Source organism: Apostichopus japonicus, chromosome 21, assembly GCF_037975245.1.
Source record: "Apostichopus japonicus isolate 1M-3 chromosome 21, ASM3797524v1, whole genome shotgun sequence".
In the NCBI taxonomy this organism is placed as follows: Eukaryota; Metazoa; Echinodermata; class Holothuroidea; order Aspidochirotida; family Stichopodidae; genus Apostichopus; species Apostichopus japonicus.
In genome coordinates, this window is record NC_092581.1 from 16507860 (window position 1) to 16532203 (window position 24344).

Sequence of the window (24344 nt, forward strand, 5' to 3'; positions counted from 1 at the left end):
TCCCTTTTCAAAAGACCTTGACCTCATTTCCCACTTTCAAACACTGCTTAATATGTCCAGAAATGATCATAATTGTCAATATTCAGCAAGAAGTTTATTTTTCAAATGTTGTGATTGACAGAATGAATCTACACTGCAATAAACTCCTGATGGATATCAATAGAGTAACAGACTCATCAGACAGTCTCTTTAACAATTGTTAAATTCAGACAAATCTGGATCAAGCCCATCCTTCAGAGAAAGTTTTGCGAATTACTATCCTTAAACATAAATGTCCACTTAATTGACATCAAACTTGGGCACCCCAGTTTGACCCCTGCTTTGACTATTATTGATGGGTAACCTGCCCTGCACTGTGATGAACCTTGACCTTGTTTGACCTTAACCAAACAAGCATAGATAAGATGGTCAGCTAAACTGTGGGTGCAAAGACTGCTGAGAGAGATTAGTATGTACTGCAACCAACCATGTTTTCCCCTGTTAACATGTTCAAGATGACCTCTGAACTATTTTTTTTTTACTGCATATTGTGCCACTTCTCAGACTGTCCATGAGTGGCTAACGTGTCAGCTGTAAAGTGGTGGATAGGGATCAGCTGGCGAGAACTTATATAATGACTTAAAGACCACACTATGTTGATAATGAAGTGTGTAAGTCAATGGCGCTTTTGTACAGAGTATGCTAGCATAACAGTATTGCTTCTACATTTAAAAGAACGTAAACAAGAATTCAAATATTTAAAAGCACATTCTTGGCAGTGCTAATGCTCCGGATAATTCCCAAGCAATAAGTAACATGAAAATCAGGAAGTTAAATAGCCCCACCACTGGGAGGAAATGTATTATTCAATTGATGGAAATGAATGTTAACATTTGTACATGAGCGGTTCTTTTGTGACTTTTCAACATGTTTGTCTATTATTTTGCGTGTCTCCATTTTTACCATCCATAGGTAAATAAATAAACATGCCTACCTCCAACATTACACACGGTAGGAGAGAGGGAAAACAATTGAATTACCTTCAAGATTAACAATGGAACTTTATTTACAAAGACCAAAGGTCACACTATGAATTACAATCACAAACACAATGAGAAGTCCTCCAGGGTGGTATGTAGTAATTGACATTTCATCTCGCAAATTTATTCCTTAAAAAAGTTACATTTTAGTTTGTTACCTATCCTGGACGAAAAAGAGGTCATTCTTAATGTGTCACATACTGCATATAACACTGATATTATGTGATCAATATGTGATAATATACCATCTGAGTCCAGTGACTAAGTCATGGCTAGTAATTTCCTCACTTGAAGCCATCGTTTGAAACTCATCCAAGTTGTTTTGTTTTGGAAAAGTTAATGTCATGACTAACAGCTCCTTAAAAGACTAAACTTTATCACTCCTTATCTTAAACTTTCCATTCTCTTTCCCTTTACATAGTCAATCATCAATCATGATATTTGGTCACCCACAGAGATGTATTTCAAGTTCCATTGAGACTCAGCATACCCTTGAAACCCTCTTACCATCCCCTTCTATAACTCTGAAGGACTGTGAGATCAAGATGGCTGCCGTTAACCTTTCAAATCTGCCACTGTGATTGGTTGGCATAGAGGTCAAAGATGAGGTCAACTTCTGCCAGAAAGGATGTGTAATGCTAACTCTTCATCATCTTCTAAAGTCAATCCCGTTTCATCTGTTTCTGATATTTTCATCTTTTTCCTTTTCGATTCAGCATTCCCTTCCCTCTGTGGTTTCCTTTTCTGCTGTGCCAATCTTTAAAAGTGAAAAAAAAAAAGTTGGAAAAAATGTACCATAGGAATTATCATCCAACAATGATAAATATAATGTTTAGTGAGGACTCTGCAATCCCAGACCTGTGTTTACTGAATAATTAATTACTTTGATAACAGACAACAATGATTTCCAAAAGACTAAAACCTTGTTGAGGCCTTAAAAGATGATATTAAAACAGCTCTTTGATTTATTTTGGTTAATTTCTGATTCCACTTGGTACTAACATAACAATGCAATATCAGCCTAACCAATCATAAAATAATAATATTCATATTCACCTATATCACCTTAGATAAGACAGTGTTTCCCTACACTATACCCCCTTATCACCTTACATAAGACACTGTCTCCCTATTCTATTCACCTCTGTATACAGCTTTACTAAACCACATATTTAAATTTTGTTTCATCTGGTGCTCTTGTCTCACATTAATCTATCTTCTCTCTCTTCATCACTTGATGAATCTTCTCCATCTTTGCTCCACCTTTCCTCTGCTTCTTCTTCATCTTCGGATTCCTCACTCCCACTCTCACCATCCTCCTCATCGCTCTCGTTATTGCTTTCATCTTCCATGTCACTCATAGGCTTTGGTAATGTGTTGACATCAAATTCTTCAAAGTTATCACCTACATCTAGCTGGACACCTGCATACTCCTGCATATCAATGAAAATACACTCATAACAAGATGAATAGATAGGCTGCAAAGTTGTCACCTATCCTTTAGCTGGCAAATTAAGAAACATTCATTACAGGGTGTAAAACTCCTCCAGTGTTTTACTTCCATTTCATTTTAATTGTTGTTTTTATGTTTTATTTTAATACATACCATACCATAATTTGATGACTAAAGATGTTTATGCTGTAATTTAGTCAAATTGTGGGGTTGCAGTTAGAGTCCGATGCAATTTACAAGCCCCCCAATTCATTCAATCTTGATGGTGTAAACAATCTTGTTTCAGCACGATTGTAGAGTAAATAATCACAAAACCATGATGTACTGTTTTGCCAAACTTTTGGCTTATTCCCAGACACCAAGCGAATGGAAAAAGAGCAAACCAACACAAAGAAGTCCCATTCTTTGTTATTGTTTTGGTTGAGATTAAAACATTGATCGGACAAATGCCTTCATCTCAACCGAAACAATCTCAAAGAACGGGACACAATTGTTTAGGTTTGAATTTTTCATTAGGCTTGATCTCTGGGAATAGGACAAAATTCTGGCTTATGTGATTATTAATTATTATGTGATTATTAATTATTATCATATAGTACCAAAGACAATGTAGAGTGAGGGAAAAGTTAGTTTTTGTTTATAATGAAATTCATAATGGGGGTTTTAAGTTTACTTAATGAATCAAAATCATTTATAGGATAACTCTAAAGTAACAATAATAAGTTTATGCAGTCAGAGATACATGTTAAAAATATTAGAATAATACATAGCCTACTTCGGGGAACAATTTAGTCGCAAAGTTTAGCTCTCATTGAGTTTAATGACTAGTTTAGTTGAGAAGAGGCAAAATAATATACCTGGATGACAAATCCATGATTATTTTACCCAGCTAGGATTTAAACTCATATGATGCAAGTTTTCATTTTATATTTTGTATGGAGTCATATTAATCTACCCAAGAACAGTACTGATTCAAACCCAGCTGAAAAAAAATATTCAAACCTGATCCATTGGTCAACATATATGTTCAAAATGGAATACAATTTCTTGGTGAAAGTTTTAGCTCATGTGGTAAATGTCTTGTCATGCTTGTCATGTCTTGTCTTGTCATGTCTTGTCATGCTAAATTCATATTAAAAAGCTGTTAGATTTGGTAATATGTCAAAGACAGTGGACGAGTAAAGACTAATACCAACATCCCTAGATACCTGGAGGACTCTACTAACCTCTTCATCTGAAGAATTATCATCTTCATCCTTCTGTTTGGCCTGCTTCCTCTTAATCCTCTCCTCCTGAAACATCACAAAATACATCATTTAGTTATTCTCATCTAACCACAAACCATGAATTCATAATATTATATATATATATATATATATATTTTTAAAATTATAATAGGATTACATATGTTATCTTAAATTGATAGATGTGGTGAGTGTGCCAACTTCAGCTACCTTTGCGTAAACTGTGTAATATTTGAATATTAGATTTTCATAACGTTATCTTCTTACATGCACTAAGCATTTAAAGGGATTATGCACAATACTGTCCTTACTAGTTAGATCCTTACTAGATACTTACATATATATGTATATATATGTATTTATATGTGAAATAATGTATTTATTATTATTGTATGTAATTATGTATTTGTATATGTATTTTGAATTATATTTGTATTATGTATTATTTGCATTTATTATTTGCATAATTTTGTATTATGTAGTTATGTATTTGTATGTATTTGTATTTTGTATGTATTTATTATTATATTTATTATATTATATGTATATATACAGATGAACTACCCTCATCAAACAAGAGAAAAGGCTGACATATCCCAAATTTTTTAGCCATTAATATTAAATGGAACAATTGCACAATTTGATAAATTTGTTAGTAAAACTAGGAGGGCTGTAGTAAGCCAGACAGGTTGTAGCATGAGTCAGACAACTGACCATATGTAGAAACAAAGCTGAATTAAATGAACAGCTAAGTTAACTTAAAAGAATGATGTACATTAAGACAATTGAAAATAGATACTAGGAAAGGAAGTGGCAAGAGATATCAATGTGGAGTTAAAGAGAATGAACGGGATAAAAACGGTAGTTTGGAGATGTGTTCTGTGTTGATAGTTATGTAATTTATGTCATTTGCTTGAATGGACCTTTTCCACTCATGTTTGCTATATCAAGTATGTAATATTAACTGCTTTGAGTCTCAACTATGTGTTTGTTATTATATGACTCATATTTTATGTTTATGCATGCTAATTTAATTGACTAATGGGATGATTGCAGCACCCACAAAACCTTACAAATAATCACAGACATATTAATATGCAATAGCAAAGTGATTTATACCCCTATTCCATGTTTGATTTATACCGTGATATGTACGCTACCTCATGCTGAAAATGTACCACATATGCCCACCTGAGACTGGAGATGTACCCCACACTACATTGCTAAAGATATACCCTTCCCTTGATGTCCTACACTGTAGGTTACAGATATAGACTACCTTATGGTGGATATGCACCCTGCCCAATGGTGGAGATACCCTTCCCTTGATGTTCTACACTGTAGGTTACAGATATAGACTACCTTATGGTGGATATGCACCCTGCCCAATGGTGGAGATATATACCCTTCCCTTGATGTTGTACACTGTAGGTTACAGATATAGACTACCATATGGTGGATATGCACCCTGCCCAATGGTGGAGATATATACCCTTCCCTTGATGTTCTACACTGTAGCATACAGATATAGACTACCTTATAGTGGATATGCACCCTGCCCAATGGTGGAGATACCCTTCCCTTGATGTTGTACACTGTAGGTTACAGATATAGACTACCTTATGGTGGATATGCACCCTACCCAATGGTGGATATATACTCATACCCTTGATGTTCTACACTGTAGGTTACAGATAAAGACTACCTTATGGTGGATATGCACCCTGCCCAATGGTGGAGATATATACCCTTCCCTCAATGTTGTACACTGTAGGTTACAGTTATAGACTACCTTACAGTGGATATGCAGCCTGCCCAATGGTGGAGATATACCCTCCTCTTGATGTCTTACAATGTAGGTTACAGATATAGACTACCTTTTGTTGGATATGCACCCCTACCCCTGGTGGAGATATACCCTCCCCTTGATGTTCTACACTGTATGTTACAGATATACCTTATGGTGGATATGCACCCTACCCCTGGTGGAGATATACACTTCCCTTTACAGATATAGACTACCTAATGGTGGATATGCACCCTACCCCTGGTGGAGATATACCCTTCCTTTTACAGATATAGACTACCTTGTGTTTTGCTTTGATCCTCTCTTGGTATCTTTGTTTATCTTCCTTGTCAGCTTCCCTCATATATTTCTCTGCCTCTCGTAGGTTTAGTCCCTTCTCGTATTCACCTTCATTATCATCTTCTCCATCTCCATCAGTATCAGACTTTAAAAGATCATAAAAAAAATGGATTAAGGCTATGAAACAAGGATTAGAATTTATAACAGCTGTAAGCCTTTGCTAATGCTACATGATACAAGCCCTATATGATACACACTTTATAGGTGTCATTTTCAGACTTTCTGTTCCAGAATTTCATGTATATGCGATAATAAATATATTTATATTCTTCCCAATCTTTCCATCTCCTTACATGCACTTACCTTAGTTTCTTTCTTGTCTTCTCTGGCAAATCTTATTTTGGTGTTTCTCTGATCCTTGGCTGCCTTCTTCAAGATCGCTATTTTAGTCTGTGGTTTCTTGCTGCTAAAATGTTCCTCCAAATCATCATCTTCAGACTAAAGATCAATATCAAGAGGAAGAATATATCATTATTTTGAAATTGTTTCCCGAGACTTCAAAGAAAAGAGGCTCATCAAGCTATCCTATAATTTAAGTATACATTACATTTCAAATTATAATTTTTTTCCTTCTCAATTTTCCCCCCTTAAATCACTTGTTTCTTATAAAAGGATTCAAACATAAAGGCCTCCAAAATGTCTTCATCACCATATTATAATCAAAGTGAAAATGTCCTCAAAGTTAAAAATTATAAAGTATAAAGGGAGAATATTGATCTCACTTGCTGTAGGTTGTCAGCCAACAAAACATGACATCCCTGTGGTTACACCATTCTTACATTTGATTAATATTTATGCAATGTAGATAAAACCCAAGTTAACCACAAAGTGACCGAAAAGATTAAAACATCACTGAATGTCTCTTTAGAATCAGAAAAGTACTAAGAAAGTGGTAGGGAGTGCCAGTATTGTATAACTCACTGTACTATATCTATGGTAGGAAGAGCCAGTGTTTTATGACTAACTGTACTATGTCTGTGATAGGGAGAGCCAGTATTGTATGACTCACTGTACTATGTCTGTGGTAAGGAGAGCCAGTATTGTATGACTAACTGTACTATGTCTGTGGTAGGGAGAGCCAGTATTGTATAACTCACTGTACTATGTCTGTGGTAGGGAGAGCCAGTATTGTATAACTCACTGTACTATGTCTGTGATAGGGAGAGCCAGTATTGTATAACTCACTGTACTATGTCTGTGGTAGGGAGAGCCAGCATTGTATAACTCACTGTACTATGTCTGTGGTAGGGAGAGCCAGTATTGTATGACTAACTGTACTATGTCTGTGATAGGGAGAGCCAGTATTGTATAACTCACTGTACTATGTCTGTGATAGGGAGAGCCAGTATTGTATAACTCACTGTTCTATGTCTGTGGTAGGGAGAGCCAGTATTGTATAACTCACTGTACTATGTCTGTGATAGGGAGAGCCAGTATTGTATAACTCACTGTACTATGTCTGTGATAGGGAGAGCCAGTATTGTATAACTCACTGTACTATGTCTGTGGTAGGGAGAGCCAGTATTGTATGACTCACTGTACTATGTCTGTGATAGGGAGAGCCAGTATTGTATTACCCACTGTACTATGTCTGTGGTAGGGAGAGCCAGTATTGTATAACTCACTGTACTATGTCTGTGGTAGGGAGAGCCTTACTGTATAACTCACTGTACTATGTCTGTGGTAGGGAGAGCCAGTATAACAGTTTTACAGCAAAGTTTTGAGGTCAACTAAACTCTGAGTAGCTATACGGTTATTCTTTACCTCAATACCCTCTAGTATTCCACCTTCTTTCTTCACCAGTAATTCATCGTCCTCTTCATCTCCACTGTCTGGTTTCAACTCTTCCAACTCTCTCAACCTCTTCTCTCTCCTCCAATCATTTCCTTCATTCCCCCTGTTATTTGCAACCTCTTTTTTGGTAAATAAGCTGTCTTCTTCCTGATTTTTTTGTTCCCCTGAGGATTTTTTCCCTTTTAAGGATTTATCTTGTTGTTGTTTCTGTCTTCGTTCCAGAAACCGAATCCTTGGAGTAAATGGAAGTCCTAATGATCTGAAAAAGAAACATTTAGTAATGAGAGATATCTTTTGCAGATGGTCCTGAAGCTCATGTTAGTATATCGAGAAAAAATGATTTTGAGTTAAGTACCATGTTACCTCAAGAGACTAAACTTTAACACCAAATCAGGTCATACAGAGAGCACAAACTTCCACTCAACTTTGAAGAAAATTATGAAAGTATAACACCCAAAAGTAAAGAATGAAACAAATTGGTAAAGAATGGTTGCACAAAAGGTACAGCACCTGTTCCTAATGCAATAAGAACAGCAACACTAGTTTATTTTTCCATTTTTGTTTGTGAAAACAAGACCTAAACACTTAAGAGGTACCTGCCACAAATATTCTCGTACTTGTTTTATAAAACACACATGGAATACATATTGGACTTGTGATTCATCAATGATTATATAGCTATTGTGCACCAAGTTTTAACCTATTTCTGGTGATAAAGGAATTGTGAAGTAGCTATACTTTCATGCATAGAAAATTTAGCTTAAGAAAGCCTGCAAATGGGCATTATTACTGCATAATTTAGAAACTAACATACTGTAGATCTATATCCTACACAGCTTGCTTCTTAGGCCTAAGCTATATCTAGCTTGGCGACCTAGCCTAGGTTCTTGCCTTACCCTGCTGCATCTACAGTAAGCCCCTAGCCTGGTTCTTGCCTTATCCTGCTGCATCTACAGTAAGCCCCTAGCCTAGGTTCTTGCCTTACCCTGCTGCATCTACAGTAAGCCCCTAGCCTGGTTCTTGCCTTATCCTGCTGCATCTACAGTAAGCCCCTAGCCTAGGTTCTTGCCTTACCCTGCTATCTCTACAGTAAAGCTACTCAAACAACTTCAATTATCTTTTTTAAGTTTTTCATTTGTACTGTTTCCTCATTTTTGTGGTTCAATCACAAGTTTGGTACAATGAAAGGCTTTGTTAGCTAGTCTTATGTCCATTACTCTTCTGCACAATATAAAGTACTGTTACTTAACATACACAAAGTGCACAGTCAAGGAGTTTCTTTAAATTCTGGAACCTTCTACATGCGATGCACATAAACTTTCTTGGTAACGTGACTTTTAGTATACATGTAACAGTATGCTGCATTGTACTGCAGCCATATTGTACATTTCTGAATTCAGTCATAACATTAGGCCATATATCATTACACTTTCATTACGAAAGGGCACAAGGCTGACTGAATAAATACAGAAGCCATTTGTATTTCCTATTGTTTTATATGACATGTAAGTTATTAAATTCTTGCTTAGGGTTGTCGGGTGTGCTTTTGAACTTTTATGTCTGAGTTTGTGATTAATTCACTGATCAAATTTCTTTGATTAGATGAGTAGCATTAATTAGCTAGGATTACAGCTATTGCTTGCACGGACCACACCATTGACTTCTTACCTCTGCTGAGATGATAGAGACTGATTTGCGTTCATTCTCAGGCAAACAGTTTATCACTATGAGTGTGGTAACTGCTATTATTTGCACTCCAACAGCTCAAATGTTAGGTAACCCTACCTTTGAATCATGATTTCTATTCAAGATTTATTCAAATCTTATATATTAAAATCTAAAATAAAAAATTGGTGCTAAAGAAGTTTAATGGTCTCTGGCAGAGTTCACCCATTCCTCCCTAAAACCTGTTTTTTTTATCAATCTTCACTTCCTTTTACCTCTGTAAATTTTCAAGCATGTCACAGATCTTCACAGTTGAGCACGAACCCACTTTTAGGTCTTAACAACCTTGACTAGATAATCCTTGAACCCACTTAAAAACTTTCAAAAAATTTGGCACTTCTAAAGTGCCTCCAGGTACTTACCCTGCGATGAAATGCAGTTTAATGTTATTTTATTACTAATTAGAGCAGTGGATGGCCTTGCCATTTATGAAATCATAAAAAAATATTACGTATGCATCATCATTATTAATTGCAGAAATAAATTAAGGCTGAAAACTATTAGAACATTTTTATAACAATTATGCAATTAAAACTTTACCAGTGAATATTTGATTGTGATGTCATGAGAGACACTATACTTAGCCAGTGTCCTTTGAACATATATTTTGAAGTGAAATACAAAGAAAGATGTGGGACCTTTTCTACTTTATACTTTACAAGATAAAATTACTGTACTATGTCTTCAAATCAAATTGGGGTTCTTCAACATAAATGAAAGAATCTGTACGAAGAAAAACTTAAAATGTCAACAAAGTTTTGTTCGTTACTTTCCTCGTTTTAAAAGTTGGAGGGCCTAATGTTATAATCCTATCATATATATTTTGTAATTTAGGTGAAGTTCCCTTTCTGCAGAAGATCCTGCTAAAAATTGAAACTTCAGGCCGTCTATCTTTCACATAGTTACCTACAGTTTACAGGCATTTCAAGATATATATATACTTACACAGCATATTCTTCCAATGGTAACTTGGTCACATCAAAGACATCTTTGTTCTTCATGAGGTAGACAGATTTGACGTAACTGATGAAGGCTCGTTTACCCGATTCCTTCAGCTCCGGGTCTTGGGCGCAGTAGGATTGGAGCTTCCTGTATATCACCATCTTCTTGGAGGGGTTAACTCTACAAAAGAGATTACAGATTAAAAGGATACATGTCTATATCAACGCCAGTATTTGAAATCCACTTAGCCTTAAAAACCATGTACTCTCTTGTTGTAGTACTGTCAACACAGAGCAGGGATGAGCCTGGGGTAAGAAAAAAAATCACGGAACTTTGCAAAAATTGCGGTATAGGCTCCAGTTTGCATATGCTACAGTGTGTTAGGATAATAGTTTTAGTCCCCGAGGTAGAAAAGAAATCACAGATATTCCGCGAATTCTCAGAAAAAGCTCATGTCTGACAGAGGGACAAAGGTCATCGGTACGGCCTCGTCATAAATTTTACAAATTCCAAGTAATGGTCATTTATGGATCTTTAACACCCATTACTCAGCCACTCTCAAACCATAATGGTCAATTTTATTGTCTAAATGAACACTCCTCAAAAATCAGGGTATAATTTGGAATTTTCAAATTCATTCAACTTTCTGGTAATGCTCTTCCACGTTTGAAAGCTGAGATAATTTGATACTTTTTTCGAAAAGACATCAACACATAGCTGCACAAACATACAAGACTTTTATGGTAGATTCACAGAACCTACCTACTTTAAATTCAAACATTATATTTTTCCATCTGAAATGACTTTCTAAATTGAAAGATTCCAACTTTGAGCTCAAATGTTGAATTGGAAGCCACCCATTATTGATTCACTTATTGATGAGTTTGATTCAATCCTCAACATTTTGTTAGCTGGACACTTTATTATCCACTTATGTTTCACCAGTTTGCATGAAACTTGACTAAACAAACTAATGAGTTGCATAGTTATGGGATTTTACTAGATTAAATAGAAATATTTATCAATTTCAACTCAAAAAGCTGCTTAAATAATTCCCTTTCCCACCAAACTCATCTTTTATGTGTTCTACATTCAAATGACTGGTTCTGTTGCTGAGAATTTCAAGACTAAATTCCGAAATTCATCATGTGCAATAACAATTTGAAATGCGTTCATGACTGAATATCAAACAACAAACTCTTCAATGTCAGCTGTCTTCATAACTCACTCAATTTTTAGAATGGGGATCTTTTTGTCGTTCAGTTGTTTCACCATCGCATACTCTTCAGATGGAAGGAGGAAAAGTAGAGATTCCCCATCCTTCTCATAGCGGGCTGTTCTTCCCACACGGTGGATGTAAGTGCTCGCATCCTCCGGGCAATCAACCTGAATCACCCAATCAACTGCAGGGAAGTCTGTGATGTCACAAAAGTGCCAATATTAGAAGATAAACTATCATACTTGTAAACTTGAACATTTTAAAAAGGGGTAAGAGTGCCATTCACATTTTTTGATAATTGATGTTGTGCTAGTCGTGACACACTCAACATGTCACTATACTATAGTCATAATATATAATGAAACACACAACAAAGTGTCACTGTACTAGTCATAATATATAATGAAACACACAACAAAGTGTCACTGTACTAGTCATAATATATAATGAAACACACAACAAAAGTTTCACTGTATTAGTCATTACATCTAATGAAACACACAACAAAAGTTTCACTGTATTAGTCATTATATCTAATGAAACACACAACAAAGTGTCACTGTATTAGTCATAATATATAATGAAACACACAACAAAGTGTCACTGTAATAGTCATAATATCTAATGAAACACACAACAAAGTGTCACTGTAATAGTCATAATATCTAATGAAACACACAACAAAGTGTCACTATATTTGCCATAATATATAATGAAACACACAACAAAGTGTCACTGTATTAGTCATAATATATAATGAAACACACAACAAAGTGTCACTGTAATAGTCATAATATATAATGAAACACACAACAAAGTGTCACTGTAATAGTCATAATATCTAATGAAACACACAACAAAGTGTCACTGTAATAGTCATAATATCTAATGAAACACACAACAAAGTGTCACTATATTTGCCATAATATATAATGAAACACACAACAAAGTGTCACTGTATTAGTCATAATATATAATGAAACACACAACAAAGTGTCACTGTAATAGTCATAATATATAATGAAACACACAACAAAGTGTCACTGTAATAGTCATAATATCTAATGAAACACACAACAAAGTGTCACTGTAATAGTCATAATATCTAATGAAACACACAACAAAGTGTCACTATATTTGCCATAATATATAATGAAACATACAACAAAGTGTCACTGTACTGGTCATAGTATATAATGAAACACAACAAAGTGTCACTTGACAACATCTTGAACACCCTGGTTGATGTCTTTAACAATAAATGCCAAGTTTCAAATCTGCCTAGTCACTGTGAAACATTTCTCAAATGCCTGGCTGAATTGGATAAAGACTAAGGAGAGTCCACAAGGTAGTAACTTCATATGTTTGAATCAAAGTAATTGCTTTTACTTGTTTTTCTTTCTAGCAAAGACCCTAATGAGCTTACTGATTACTTTTCTTGGGGATCCGAGGTCAATTATATGTCAAGTATGGTTTGTTTTTTATTCCCTTAAACAAGTTTTATATGCTTCCCCATAAATCCATGACATTTAGTTTAACAATCAACACACCTTCAGAGGGCAAATTTCACATAACAAATTAAAGTTGAATCAGTTGCTACTTCTTAATTAATTTTTTAAAGCAGTCGTTTGTTTACGTCTTGTAAGTTGTTTATTTGGCAAAAAGGTAAATGAATATTTTCTTCTTTTAAACAGCTGAAGACAAGTCAATATTACAATGTTTTTGCCTTTCACTGCCACACCTATGAAGTTTATGCACAATTTCAGACTCCATTGTGGGATTACGATGGAGACAATTAAAGTAACAGATCGAAGATTTTCAGGCATCTCATCTTTCCAATAACACTGTGTATGGTACTACCACATACTACTAACACATACTGGTACTACCACATACCTTCCAATAAAACTGTATGGTACTACCACATACTACTACCACATACCGGTACTACCACATACTTGTACTACCACATACTAGTACTACCACATACTTTTTGCCAACAACACTGTGTGTGGTACTACCACATACTGGTACTACTACATACTACTACCACAAACTGGTACTACCACATACTACCACACTTCTTTCCAATAACACTGTGTATGTTACTACCACATACTACTAAAACATACTGGTACTACCACATACTGGTACTACCACATACTGGTACTACCACATACTGGTACTACCACATACTGGTACTATCACATACTACCAAATACTGGTACTACCACATACTACTACCACATACTGGTACTAACACATACTACTCATCAAAATACAACTTCGGGACTACTAGCAAGCCTAAGCTATACTGTAGTTTACTTAAAATTCCAACGAAGTTCTTTATCAAGTTTTTGAGGTGAAAAAGAGTTACAGCGAAGGACTGACCTAAGCCTCTGGCAGCAATGTCGGTGGCAATGAGGACAGCTGATGGTTTCTTGCAGAACTCGTCATAGATAGATACCCTTCGTAGTTGATTTAAGGTGCCATAGAGTGACATCACGGTGGTGCTGGGACGAAGTTTACAAAACACTTCAAAAGTAAATTTGACCTGACAAATAAAAAGGTATATTGCTTTAGATACATATTGCCATCAGTTTATCCGATGTTCTAGACTGAACCGTTGTGATAGTAAATTCTAAAAATAACATGCTCAAAGCAGTTTAATTTATTCATTCCAATCGGAAGGACCCAATTTACCTTCAAAATTCTACCTACTTCACTTGATAATCTACATGTATGTATAACCTTGAAACTCAGAGTTGTCATACGACATCCAAAGGCTACGTACCACTGAAAATCAGAATAGAATTAAATAACATTTTTAAATTTTCCTCAACATCACAACTTCATGAAGATACAAGCCAGTGACTACCGAAAGAATTTTCACAACGTGAAATAATTTAGTAGATGTAAGGCAAAGTTGCGGTTTAAATCTTCGGCAATGACATGGCAATGGTGGTTTCACCACAGCTGTTATATTGGTGGCCCTAAAACATTAAACTTATACTAAACTTTGGGAATTCATTAAATTCAAGGAATGACCAAGTGAAGCAGTGAAAATTTGAGCAGCATCTTTTAAGAATAGAAAATTCAGATTTAACTCTTATAAAACAGTTACAATCATACATTGCTTTTAGCTTTAAATGTAGGTACTGTAGAACTGTGTTAAAATTCAACTGTGCTGGGTCGCATTTTCAATAGATGAATGTCACCCTCTGTTTGATGTGCTATGCCTCACTGCACAGACCCATGGTAATAACATCATCACGGCTCCAATTCACATTTGAGATAATTTGCCTTTCAATTTGCCTATTCAATCATAAGGTCCCGAGTTCGAGTCACTCCAAGATTAATGTATTATTGTCCAGTTACAGAGTTGTTGACAATTCATAATCATGGACATTAAATATGAATGTAAGAGACTGACTTCCGTCAGCTTGCGGCTTTGATAAGCCAATGATGGCTTCTTCGCAAGTTCCTGCTTCCAGGAAGATCTAACATACATACATACACGCATACATACATACATACATACACACCTATATACATACATAATTGTAAGGGTAACAAGGTCAGGTTAAACCATTGTAAACAAATTTATGTACATTCCTTATTTACTTTGAATTATGATGTAAGTAAATTGTTTCAATGCAAAGCCCTTCAATATGTTCAGTAATTAAACTAAGCAACACAAATTTTAGTGGTATCCTGGCTGCTACAAATAAATTGGACTTTAAGAAACCCCTCTTGAAAATAAAAGTAAACAAAACAGAAACTGTACATTATGGACAAAAAAATATCATTCAGTAACTGCAAAGAAAGACACAAGAGTTTTAAACGGGGTGGCAAGGAGACAATTAACAGTTCTCATCTTTGACAACCTCTGAAGCAAAAGAGCAGATAGAAATGCATCATTTAATATGTAAATGGTTAGGATCTGATTTCTCTGTGTTGTTTCTGGTGCTAGGTTACCGCAAAAATCATTTCCAAAACTGTATACCTGCAATATTGTTATAACCGAAAATTAAATATAAGGTGATGAAACAGCAACATCCAATGGATGATACAATACTATATACATGATATCAAAGGAAACATTTAGTAGTATTCTAACAAGTCCTTTTCTCATGGATGATCCACTTTCAATTCCACATTTAACTTGTACTTCCCCGTCTCTGGAACCAGCTGCCTGTGGTTATTCGTGTGGCGGTTTCCGTCTCGGTCTTCAAAGGTCTCATGAAAACATATTTATTTACTGCGCAGTAGTTTTTGTATTTTTTGTTTGTGTTTGGGATTGGTGTTTGCTTTTATTGTGTAGTTTATATTTGTTTCTGTAAAGCGCTGTGATCTTTTGTAGAGTGCTCTATCAATTACATAGTAGTAATAATAATAATTACAATAAAGTATATTTCCGTGCCTATCTTTTTTTCACTCTGCATATATCACATGATAAAATCACCAAGCACATTGCCCAAATATTTTTCACAATTTTACAAGGGTGCATAGGTTGGGTCAGGTGGCACTGAGTCGGGTGGCATTCAGTCCGGCACTGTGTGGCCCAGTTTCACAGCGTAACTTTGAACACAAACACCACAGTGATATGAAAGCACAATTTATAAAATAACCCAAAGACCTCTGTCATCAAAGACAGTCTACCTCGGGCATCATACTCAATAATAATATTAATAATATTTTATTTTTATATAGCGCTTTACAACAGCGATAGGTCTCAAAGCGCTTTACAGACGTTATATTACCCCTGGTCAATGATAGCCTGTCCCAGAGACAATCCCTCCAGTCAGCAGCAGTTATATACTGCGCCTAATGACAAGTTACCTCAAAGGTTCCCATTTAACCCCTGGGTGGAGAGGGGCAAGTGAGGATAAAGCATCTTGCCCAAGGACACAACGTAATGAACTAGGCAGGAATCAAACCAGCAATCCTTGGATCACGAGTCCGACACCTTAGCCAATTGGCCACCACGCTTTCAACGCATGAACAAAATAAAGTTGTAAATTATATTATGGAACAAATCTTTGAGAGGAAACCAACCTGCTTACAACTGGACATAAAAACTAGGATCTTCTTATTCCTATGAGCTTTGATGAAGGAGAAGAGGATGTTTATCTTCTGTTGCAGTTCACAGACAATGTAGCTCTGTGGAAAGAAAGAGATAACGAGATATATCTGTTAATATGGCCTACATGCACAGAATCAACCACACACAGTTCCCTATGGGGAACGTTGCTTTGCTAGATCAGCTCCACAGCTCTGGAAGAGTCTCCTCTTACATCTGAAAACAATCCAGCATGTGTCAACTTTCCAGAAAGAACTCAAGACGTTCTTATTCATGAATGCGTATCCAACTGTTGTGTCCATTTTGGGTACTTTGCCCCTGCAGCGCTTCTGAGCAGTTTTTTTTAACTGGATAAAAGCGCTTTCCAATTCTTATATTATTATTATTATTATGAGACTTGTATGATAGATAAACTTACATATTCACGCTGCTTAGAATGATATGTGGCGCTCACAATTATGTCAATAACAATTATGGTTGCTTGCTATGAATGAACATCCACTAATATTCTACTTCAAAATAGAGCAGATGAGTTTTATACCCAAAATGGATCCCCTCAGAAGTAAACTGCCTACATATTATACATTGATCATGGATTTTATCGATCAATGAATTAAGTAATATCTCTTGACATTCACTACTGTGTGGTAATATTTTGTGTTTATCACAAATAGATAGATGTTCCTAAACACAGTTGATTGCCCCTATACTACAGTGCTTGCAATAACAGTACTGTTCCGAAGTAACCTGACTTTTCAGAAAGAAATCAATATTTGCAGTTATCCCCCTCAGTTCCTTTTTGTCTAGGATTGCAATCATCGGGATCATCCCTGTTTATCTGATAGCGCCATCCATGCAATGGAAACAGTTTAGTCTATTCCAATCAGCAGGGGCAAATCCATTTTTTGTTCTTGCAAGCAACAGCTATAATCCTAGTAAATGCTATTCACCTAGTCACAACAGAAATTTGATTGGAGTGAAATGAAAAAGCCAGACACGAAATTTCCAAAAGCTGGAACTGAGAATCCTAGATGATAATTTAATAACTCCTATGTCCTATAAAACGATGGAAAAAAACAAACAAACAGCTTGTCTTTATTCAGTCAACATCATGCTGTTTTGTGATTAAGCATGTGACGATGTGGCCTAATGTTACAACTTAATACAGACCTGTAAAACATGGCCGCAGTACAATCCAGCCTATCGCAATATACTAAATGTAACATTACACAATTGTCCTTTGAGCAACCACACATGCTAATTTGGTTAATAATCCAGCTAATCCAACAACCATCAAATCAGTCCTACCTTTTCATTGGTACAATTCTTATCCTGTTCTCATATGAGATCATACATGACCATATACAAATAACTGTACCTGTTCCATTGGAGGTCATATGTGACCATATGTATACGGTCACATGTCACCATATATATACGGTCATTTGTGACCATATATCTACACATAGATGTACCTGTTCCAATGTGAGGTCATATGTGACCATATATCCGGTCATACGTGACAATATATATCTACACATACTGTAGATGTACCTGTTCCAATGTGCGGTCATATGTGACCATACATATATATGGTAATATGTGACCATATATATATGGTCACATGTGACCATATATGTGATCATACGTGACCAAATATATCTACACATACATGTACCTGTTCCATTGGAGGTCAAATGTGACCATATTATATATGGTCATATGTGACCATATATATGATCATATGTATGGTCATATATATAGTCATATGTGACCATATATATCTACACATAGATGTACCTGTTCCAACTGTGCTGGGGTACTGTGTTCATGATGCTCATGTACTGCAATGTATTTAGGGTCCCTCAGGCTGAGGCGAGCAAGGTCCTTCACTGACCTAAGTGAACAAACAAAATAGTATCAGTTCAAATTACTCTGAAACAAAAATATGGTAAAAAAGTAATATAGTTTATTAATTCCACAATTGCTTCTTTGTTTTTATCCCAAAAGTACACGTTTATCTTACAGTTTCCAGGGAATAGTTTTGTAACTAGAACTTCTTTTGAGAATGTACCTTTGATCATTCTTGAGAAACTTGAAACAATGAAAATTCCAGGCAATGCAAATGGATATTTATATGCGCCATGTAAATTTGAGGGGCAACATCCATATTTATAATTGGCTAATTGAATACTATCTTTATGATGGTATACATTAACTTTTTCAAAGCACTTTTAACCAACAAGCAAGTACTGACTTAACGAAATGTATAGTAAAACAAAAAACTTCATAAATTATTTAACCCATTTACAGAAATCATGTAGTAAAATTGAGTGCATATGCAAATTTGTTATGGACCTTTTTAATTGCTTAGTGAGTTATCTCATTCTGACAGAATCTGACCAAACCAACCTTAAATAACACAAAATATAAAACCAACATCATTGTCTCTCCAGGATTCTATTGTAAATAAAACAAGAATCTCAATGAAATGATACAATTTTAAGCATTTTTGTCTGAACTGTTGATTAATTGTAGGCTCAGGACAGACGGAAAGGAGAGGGGGAAGCAGAATAAAGAAATGAACAAGTCACAGACAAAGTCAAACCAGAATGCAAAAATGCATTGTGGTTTCGATGATGTAACATGAGCAGCTTTCTTCATGAATCTGACGTAATGTATAGTGAGGGTGTACATGTTTACAAGGGTTTCACAATTTGACCTCTGATGACCCCAAATAACCTTTGCCATCCACCAAAAACATTAAACTTCTTTTAAACAATGTGGTACTTCTACACACCATTTATGAGGTCTGCCCATGATTCCCTTCTTGAGATATCGTGTTTACAAGGTTTTCACACATACGCCATCATGAATGCAAAGGTTACGATTATCATCGAAACCAAAATTGAAAATATCCACAAGAACTGATAAACAAGTTGAAGAAAATAATGTGCAGTTCAAAGAGAGGGCTCCATATCTGTAATGGTTGATCTGCATAACCAATTAAAAAAATTAAAATTATGAACACATTTTAACTTCAAATGCACAGACAGTTTACCAGTTATCAGTGGACTATACTAGTTTCACACCTAATGTCAGCCATTCCATTTCTGACAATTAAGTGTTGTGGGTTTGCATATAAAGTGCTTTAAAAAGAGATATTTATGAAGACCTTGAGAATAAAGCTGGTTATCTACTGTTTAGCAACCATGAACTGTTGAAAACAATTATATTCTATGCAAGTGGGGTGGGAGGGGAGGGGTGGGAGGGGAGGAAGGGGGAGTGGTTAAGAGGGAAACAGATTAAATGGCAGAATAGATTATTTGTTTGAGGTGAACCAGCTTTGTAGAATTATGACAACTGGTGAAGAATGGCAGAATACTTTACATCTACTGATGCCATCTCATGGGAGAGGACGCAGACATAATGGGGGAAAGAGTATTTCTGTATTGCAGGTGAGAGTATTATTGTATTGAAGGTGATCTCGAGTATTAATGTATTATAGGTGAGAGTATTACTGTATTGTATGTGAGAGTATTAGTGTATTGTACGTGAGAGTATTACTGTATTGTATGTGAGAGGATCACTGTATTGCAGGTGAGAGTATTACTGTATTGCAGGTGAGACTACTTCTGTATTGTAGGTGAGAGTATTACTGTATTGTAGGTGAGAGTATTACTGTATTGTATGTGAGAGGATCACTGTATTGTATGTGAGAGTATTACTATATTGTAGGTGAGAGTATTACTGTATTGTAGGTGAGAGTATTACAGTATTTTAGGTGAGAGTATTACTGTATTGATGGTAAGAGTATTACTGTATTGTATGTGAGAGTATTTCTGTATTGGTGAGAGTATTTCTGAATGCAGGTGAGGGTACTTCTGTATTGCAGGTGAGAGTACTTCTGTATTGCAGGTGAGAGTACTTCTGTATTGTAGGTGAGAGTATTAATGTATTATAGGTGAGAGTATTACTGTATTGTATGTGAGAGTATTAGTGTATTGTACGTGAGAGTATTACTGTATTGTATGTGAGAGGATCACTGTATTGCAGGTGAGAGTATTACTGTATTGCAGGTGAGACTACTTCTGTATTGTAGGTGAGAGTATTACTGTATTGTAGGTGAGAGTATTACTGTATTGTTTGTGAGAGGATCACTGTATTGTATGTGAGAGTATTACTATATTGTAGGTGAGAGTATTACTGTATTGTAGGTGAGAGTATTACAGTATTTTAGGTGAGAGTATTACTGTATTGATGGTAAGAGTATTACTGTATTGTATGTGAGAGTATTTCTGTATTGTAGGTAAGAGTATTACTGTATTGCAGGTGAGAGTATTACTGTATTGCAGGTGAGACTACTTCTGTATTGTAGGTGAGAGTATTTCTGTATTGTGGGTTAGAGTATTTCTGTATTGTAGGTGAGAGTATTACTGTATTGTAGGTGAGAGTATTACTGTATTGTAGGTAAGAATATTACTGTTTTGTAGGTGAGAGTATTTCTGTATTGTAGGTAAGAGTATTTCTGTATTGTAGGTGAGAGTATTACTGTATTGTAGGTGAGAGTATTACTGTATTGTAGGTAACATTAATTCTGTATTTTGTAGGTAAGAGTATAACTGTATTTTAAGTGAAAGTATTACTGTATTGTAGGTGAGAGTATTTATGTTTTGTAGGTGAGAGTAGTAATGTATTGTAGGTAAGAGTAATTCTGTATTTTGTAGGTAAGAGTATAACTGTATTTTAAGTGAAAGTATTACTGTATTGTAGGTGAGAGTATTTATGTTTTGTAGGTGAGAGTAGTAATGTATTGTAGGTAAGAGTAATTCTGTATTTTGTAGGTAAGAGTATAACTGTATTTTAAGTGAAAGTATTACTGTTTTGTAGGTGAGAGTATTTCTGTATTGTAGGTAAGAGTATTACTGTATTGTAGGTGAGAGTATTACTGTATTGTATGTGAGAGTATTACTATATTGTATGTAAGAGTATTACTGTATTGTATGTTGAGAGTATTACTGTATTGTAGGTGAGAGTATTTCTGTATTGTAGGTGAGAGTATTACTGTATTTTATGTGAAAGTATTCCTGTATTGTAGGTGAGAGTATTTCTGTTTTGTAGGTGAGAGTATTTCTGTATTATTGGCAATTTTTTTGGCCAAATTACAGATACCTTCAAACTCAGGGCATTATGTAACCATGGAGAGAACTGGTTAGCTATACGTGTTCCACATGTATGATGTTTCCACATGTATGATGTTGGCACATGTTCACACTAGATCTGGAATCAAATGAAATGTGCTCGTTACAAAACACTTTATGGAGCAACTATGTACAAGATACTATGCAACAATGTGTTTTAATTCTACACAAGCAACAGAGCACCCATGGATGATATTCAACATCATCTGTCCTTGATAACAAAGACAAATGTATTGTCAACAGGGTTCTATGAGGGTAGTCATAAAAATCTCTTACTTTCTATTAGGTTTTTGTGTTACTTCTAAAGAGCTGACCTAAAGATCTATACCTGGGTAGACTTACCAGTCCAGCCAATTTGATTGATGCCTTGATAATGATTTGCTAAAAAGTGGTATAGGTGTAGAGATGCAAGATGGATTGCGAGCAGTGTGTTTGAGACCTTCTACAACCGTTCAAATGTTACATCTGTTTACAGTTATCTCTTAAAACAGCGATCAAAACCAGTTAATTCTGAGATCATCATGTCACAACAATTTTATTTCCAAAATTCAATGTTCATCCCTGATCTCTGCTAATCAAAGGTATCAATATGAACCATTTAATTAATTTATGAATATAATCAGTTTATGAATATAACAACCCTCCCAAACAAGCTATGAAAATTCTTGCTCCATTTGGGAGATTCCCCACAGTGGTTTCGAAAACCATGTCTCGAAGCTGTCATTTTGCAAATTGTGTGATGTCACAGTGCCACTAGGACATGAAACCTATTATTTTCTCTTTGTTTTATTCCTCACATTTGCACACTGTAAACCAATGCCATCATTAGGTTGTGTTAAAAGCTTCAGTATTTTAAATTCACTGACATTTGCAAAGCCCATCTCCCTGATAGAAGGTAAATATTTAAAAGGAAAAATATGAAGAAAAAAATCAGAACAAAATGAAGCACTTGTGGCTCAATGATGTCATATATACTGTAGACTTAGTAAAGTTGTTAGCCTTGTGTGTCAAGAAACATGTAATTTGCGATATTCTGCCAAATGGAGTAAGATTTTTTAGCTGCTTTGGGAAGAGGAAGCCCTCCTGGCAAGATCAGCCTAAACTGTACTATCTTGATATTCAGAGCATACAGTAGTCTACCAATTCAACTTTTGCAATTACTTGACAAAAAATTTATGAGTAGTTTCAGGGATGTAACGTATTAAGGCTTTAAGAGCAGATCCACATAAAGTGTTATTTGCCTGTTGTTGATTGCTGTCATCAATCAGAAGAAAAAACCACTATCAGAGACAAAATAATATACTGTAAGAGAGAGAAAACCTTAATAGATGTTCATGAAGAGTTGAAGGATAAGTTTCATGGCCTAATGGTTTGGCTGTACTTAAGTAAAGGCTGACCTTAAACCTTATTTTACACTGTTATAAATCATCCACAGATATACTAAGTTTCATCTGGTTGCCTTGAACACTTTGAAAAAATATCGTTGAGTTAGTAGATATATTTTTGATATGTACAAGAGGAGGGCAATCTTAGTATCTTGGTTCTACATTTTAAGGGATATGATCATACCTGTATGAGTAGCTCATACCTAAATGTGTACAGTAGATCATATTGCCTGTATGAATAGATCATACAGTACATGTATGAGTAGTTCATACATGTGTGAGTAGATCATACCTGTATTGAGTAGATCATATTACCTGTTTGAGTAGATCATATTACCCTGTATAAGTAGATCATACCTGTATGTGTACAGTAGATCATATTGCCTGTATGAATAGATCATACAGTACATGTATGAGTAGTTCATACCTGTGTGAGTAGATCATACATGTATGAGTAGATCATACCTATATAAGAAGATCATATTATCTGTATGAGTAGATCATATTACCTGTATGAATAGATCATATTTCCTGTTTGAGTAGATCATATTACCTATATGAATAGATCATATTACCTGTATGAATAGATCATATAACCTGTATGCATAGCTCACACAGGTCTGTATGAGTAAGTCATATTATCTGTATGAATAGATCATATTACCTGTTTGAGTAGATCATATTACCTGTATGAATAGATCATATTACCTGTATGAATAGATCATATTACCTGTATGAATAGATCATATAACCTGTATGCATAGCTCACACAGGTCTGTATGAATAAGTCATATTATCTGTATGAGTAGATCATATTACCTGTTTGAGTAGATCATATTACCTGTATGAATAGATCATATTACCTGTATGAATAGATCATATAACCTGTATGCATAGCTCACACAGGTCTGTATGAGTAAGTCATATTACTTGTATGATTAGATGTATGAATTCATTGGTATTGCATGTCCTCTACAAGGCCAATTTAAGGTCAAAGCAGGAGAGTGAAATATAAAAGCAAAACCTTTGCCAAGTTATATCTAGGGTATGACACCAGTTTGTTTAAAGTTACATTTATGTCAAACTAACATACCAAAGATCATATTACCTGTATGAGTAGATCATATTACCTG

The 24344-nt window shown here is 35.3% G+C and overlaps 1 protein-coding gene across 1 annotated transcript in view; it reads right to left on the reverse strand.

Annotated features, from left to right (window-relative positions):
* Positions 1–810: 810 nt before the first annotated feature.
* Positions 811–24344, reverse strand: part of LOC139962714 (probable ATP-dependent RNA helicase DDX10) — a 36950-nt gene continuing 13416 nt past the window's right edge. The window contains exons 6-16 of the mRNA XM_071962949.1: positions 18426–18522; positions 16601–16705; positions 13934–14096; positions 11552–11738; positions 10327–10503; positions 7627–7915; positions 6166–6300; positions 5804–5947; positions 3699–3764; positions 2226–2452; positions 811–1776 (exon numbers count right to left, since the gene is read on the reverse strand). Of these exons, the coding sequence (XP_071819050.1) occupies positions 1629–1776; positions 2226–2452; positions 3699–3764; positions 5804–5947; positions 6166–6300; positions 7627–7915; positions 10327–10503; positions 11552–11738; positions 13934–14096; positions 16601–16705; positions 18426–18522 (1738 nt within the window). The 3' untranslated portion in view covers positions 811–1628. The remainder of the gene's footprint in view (positions 1777–2225; positions 2453–3698; positions 3765–5803; positions 5948–6165; positions 6301–7626; positions 7916–10326; positions 10504–11551; positions 11739–13933; positions 14097–16600; positions 16706–18425; positions 18523–24344) is intronic.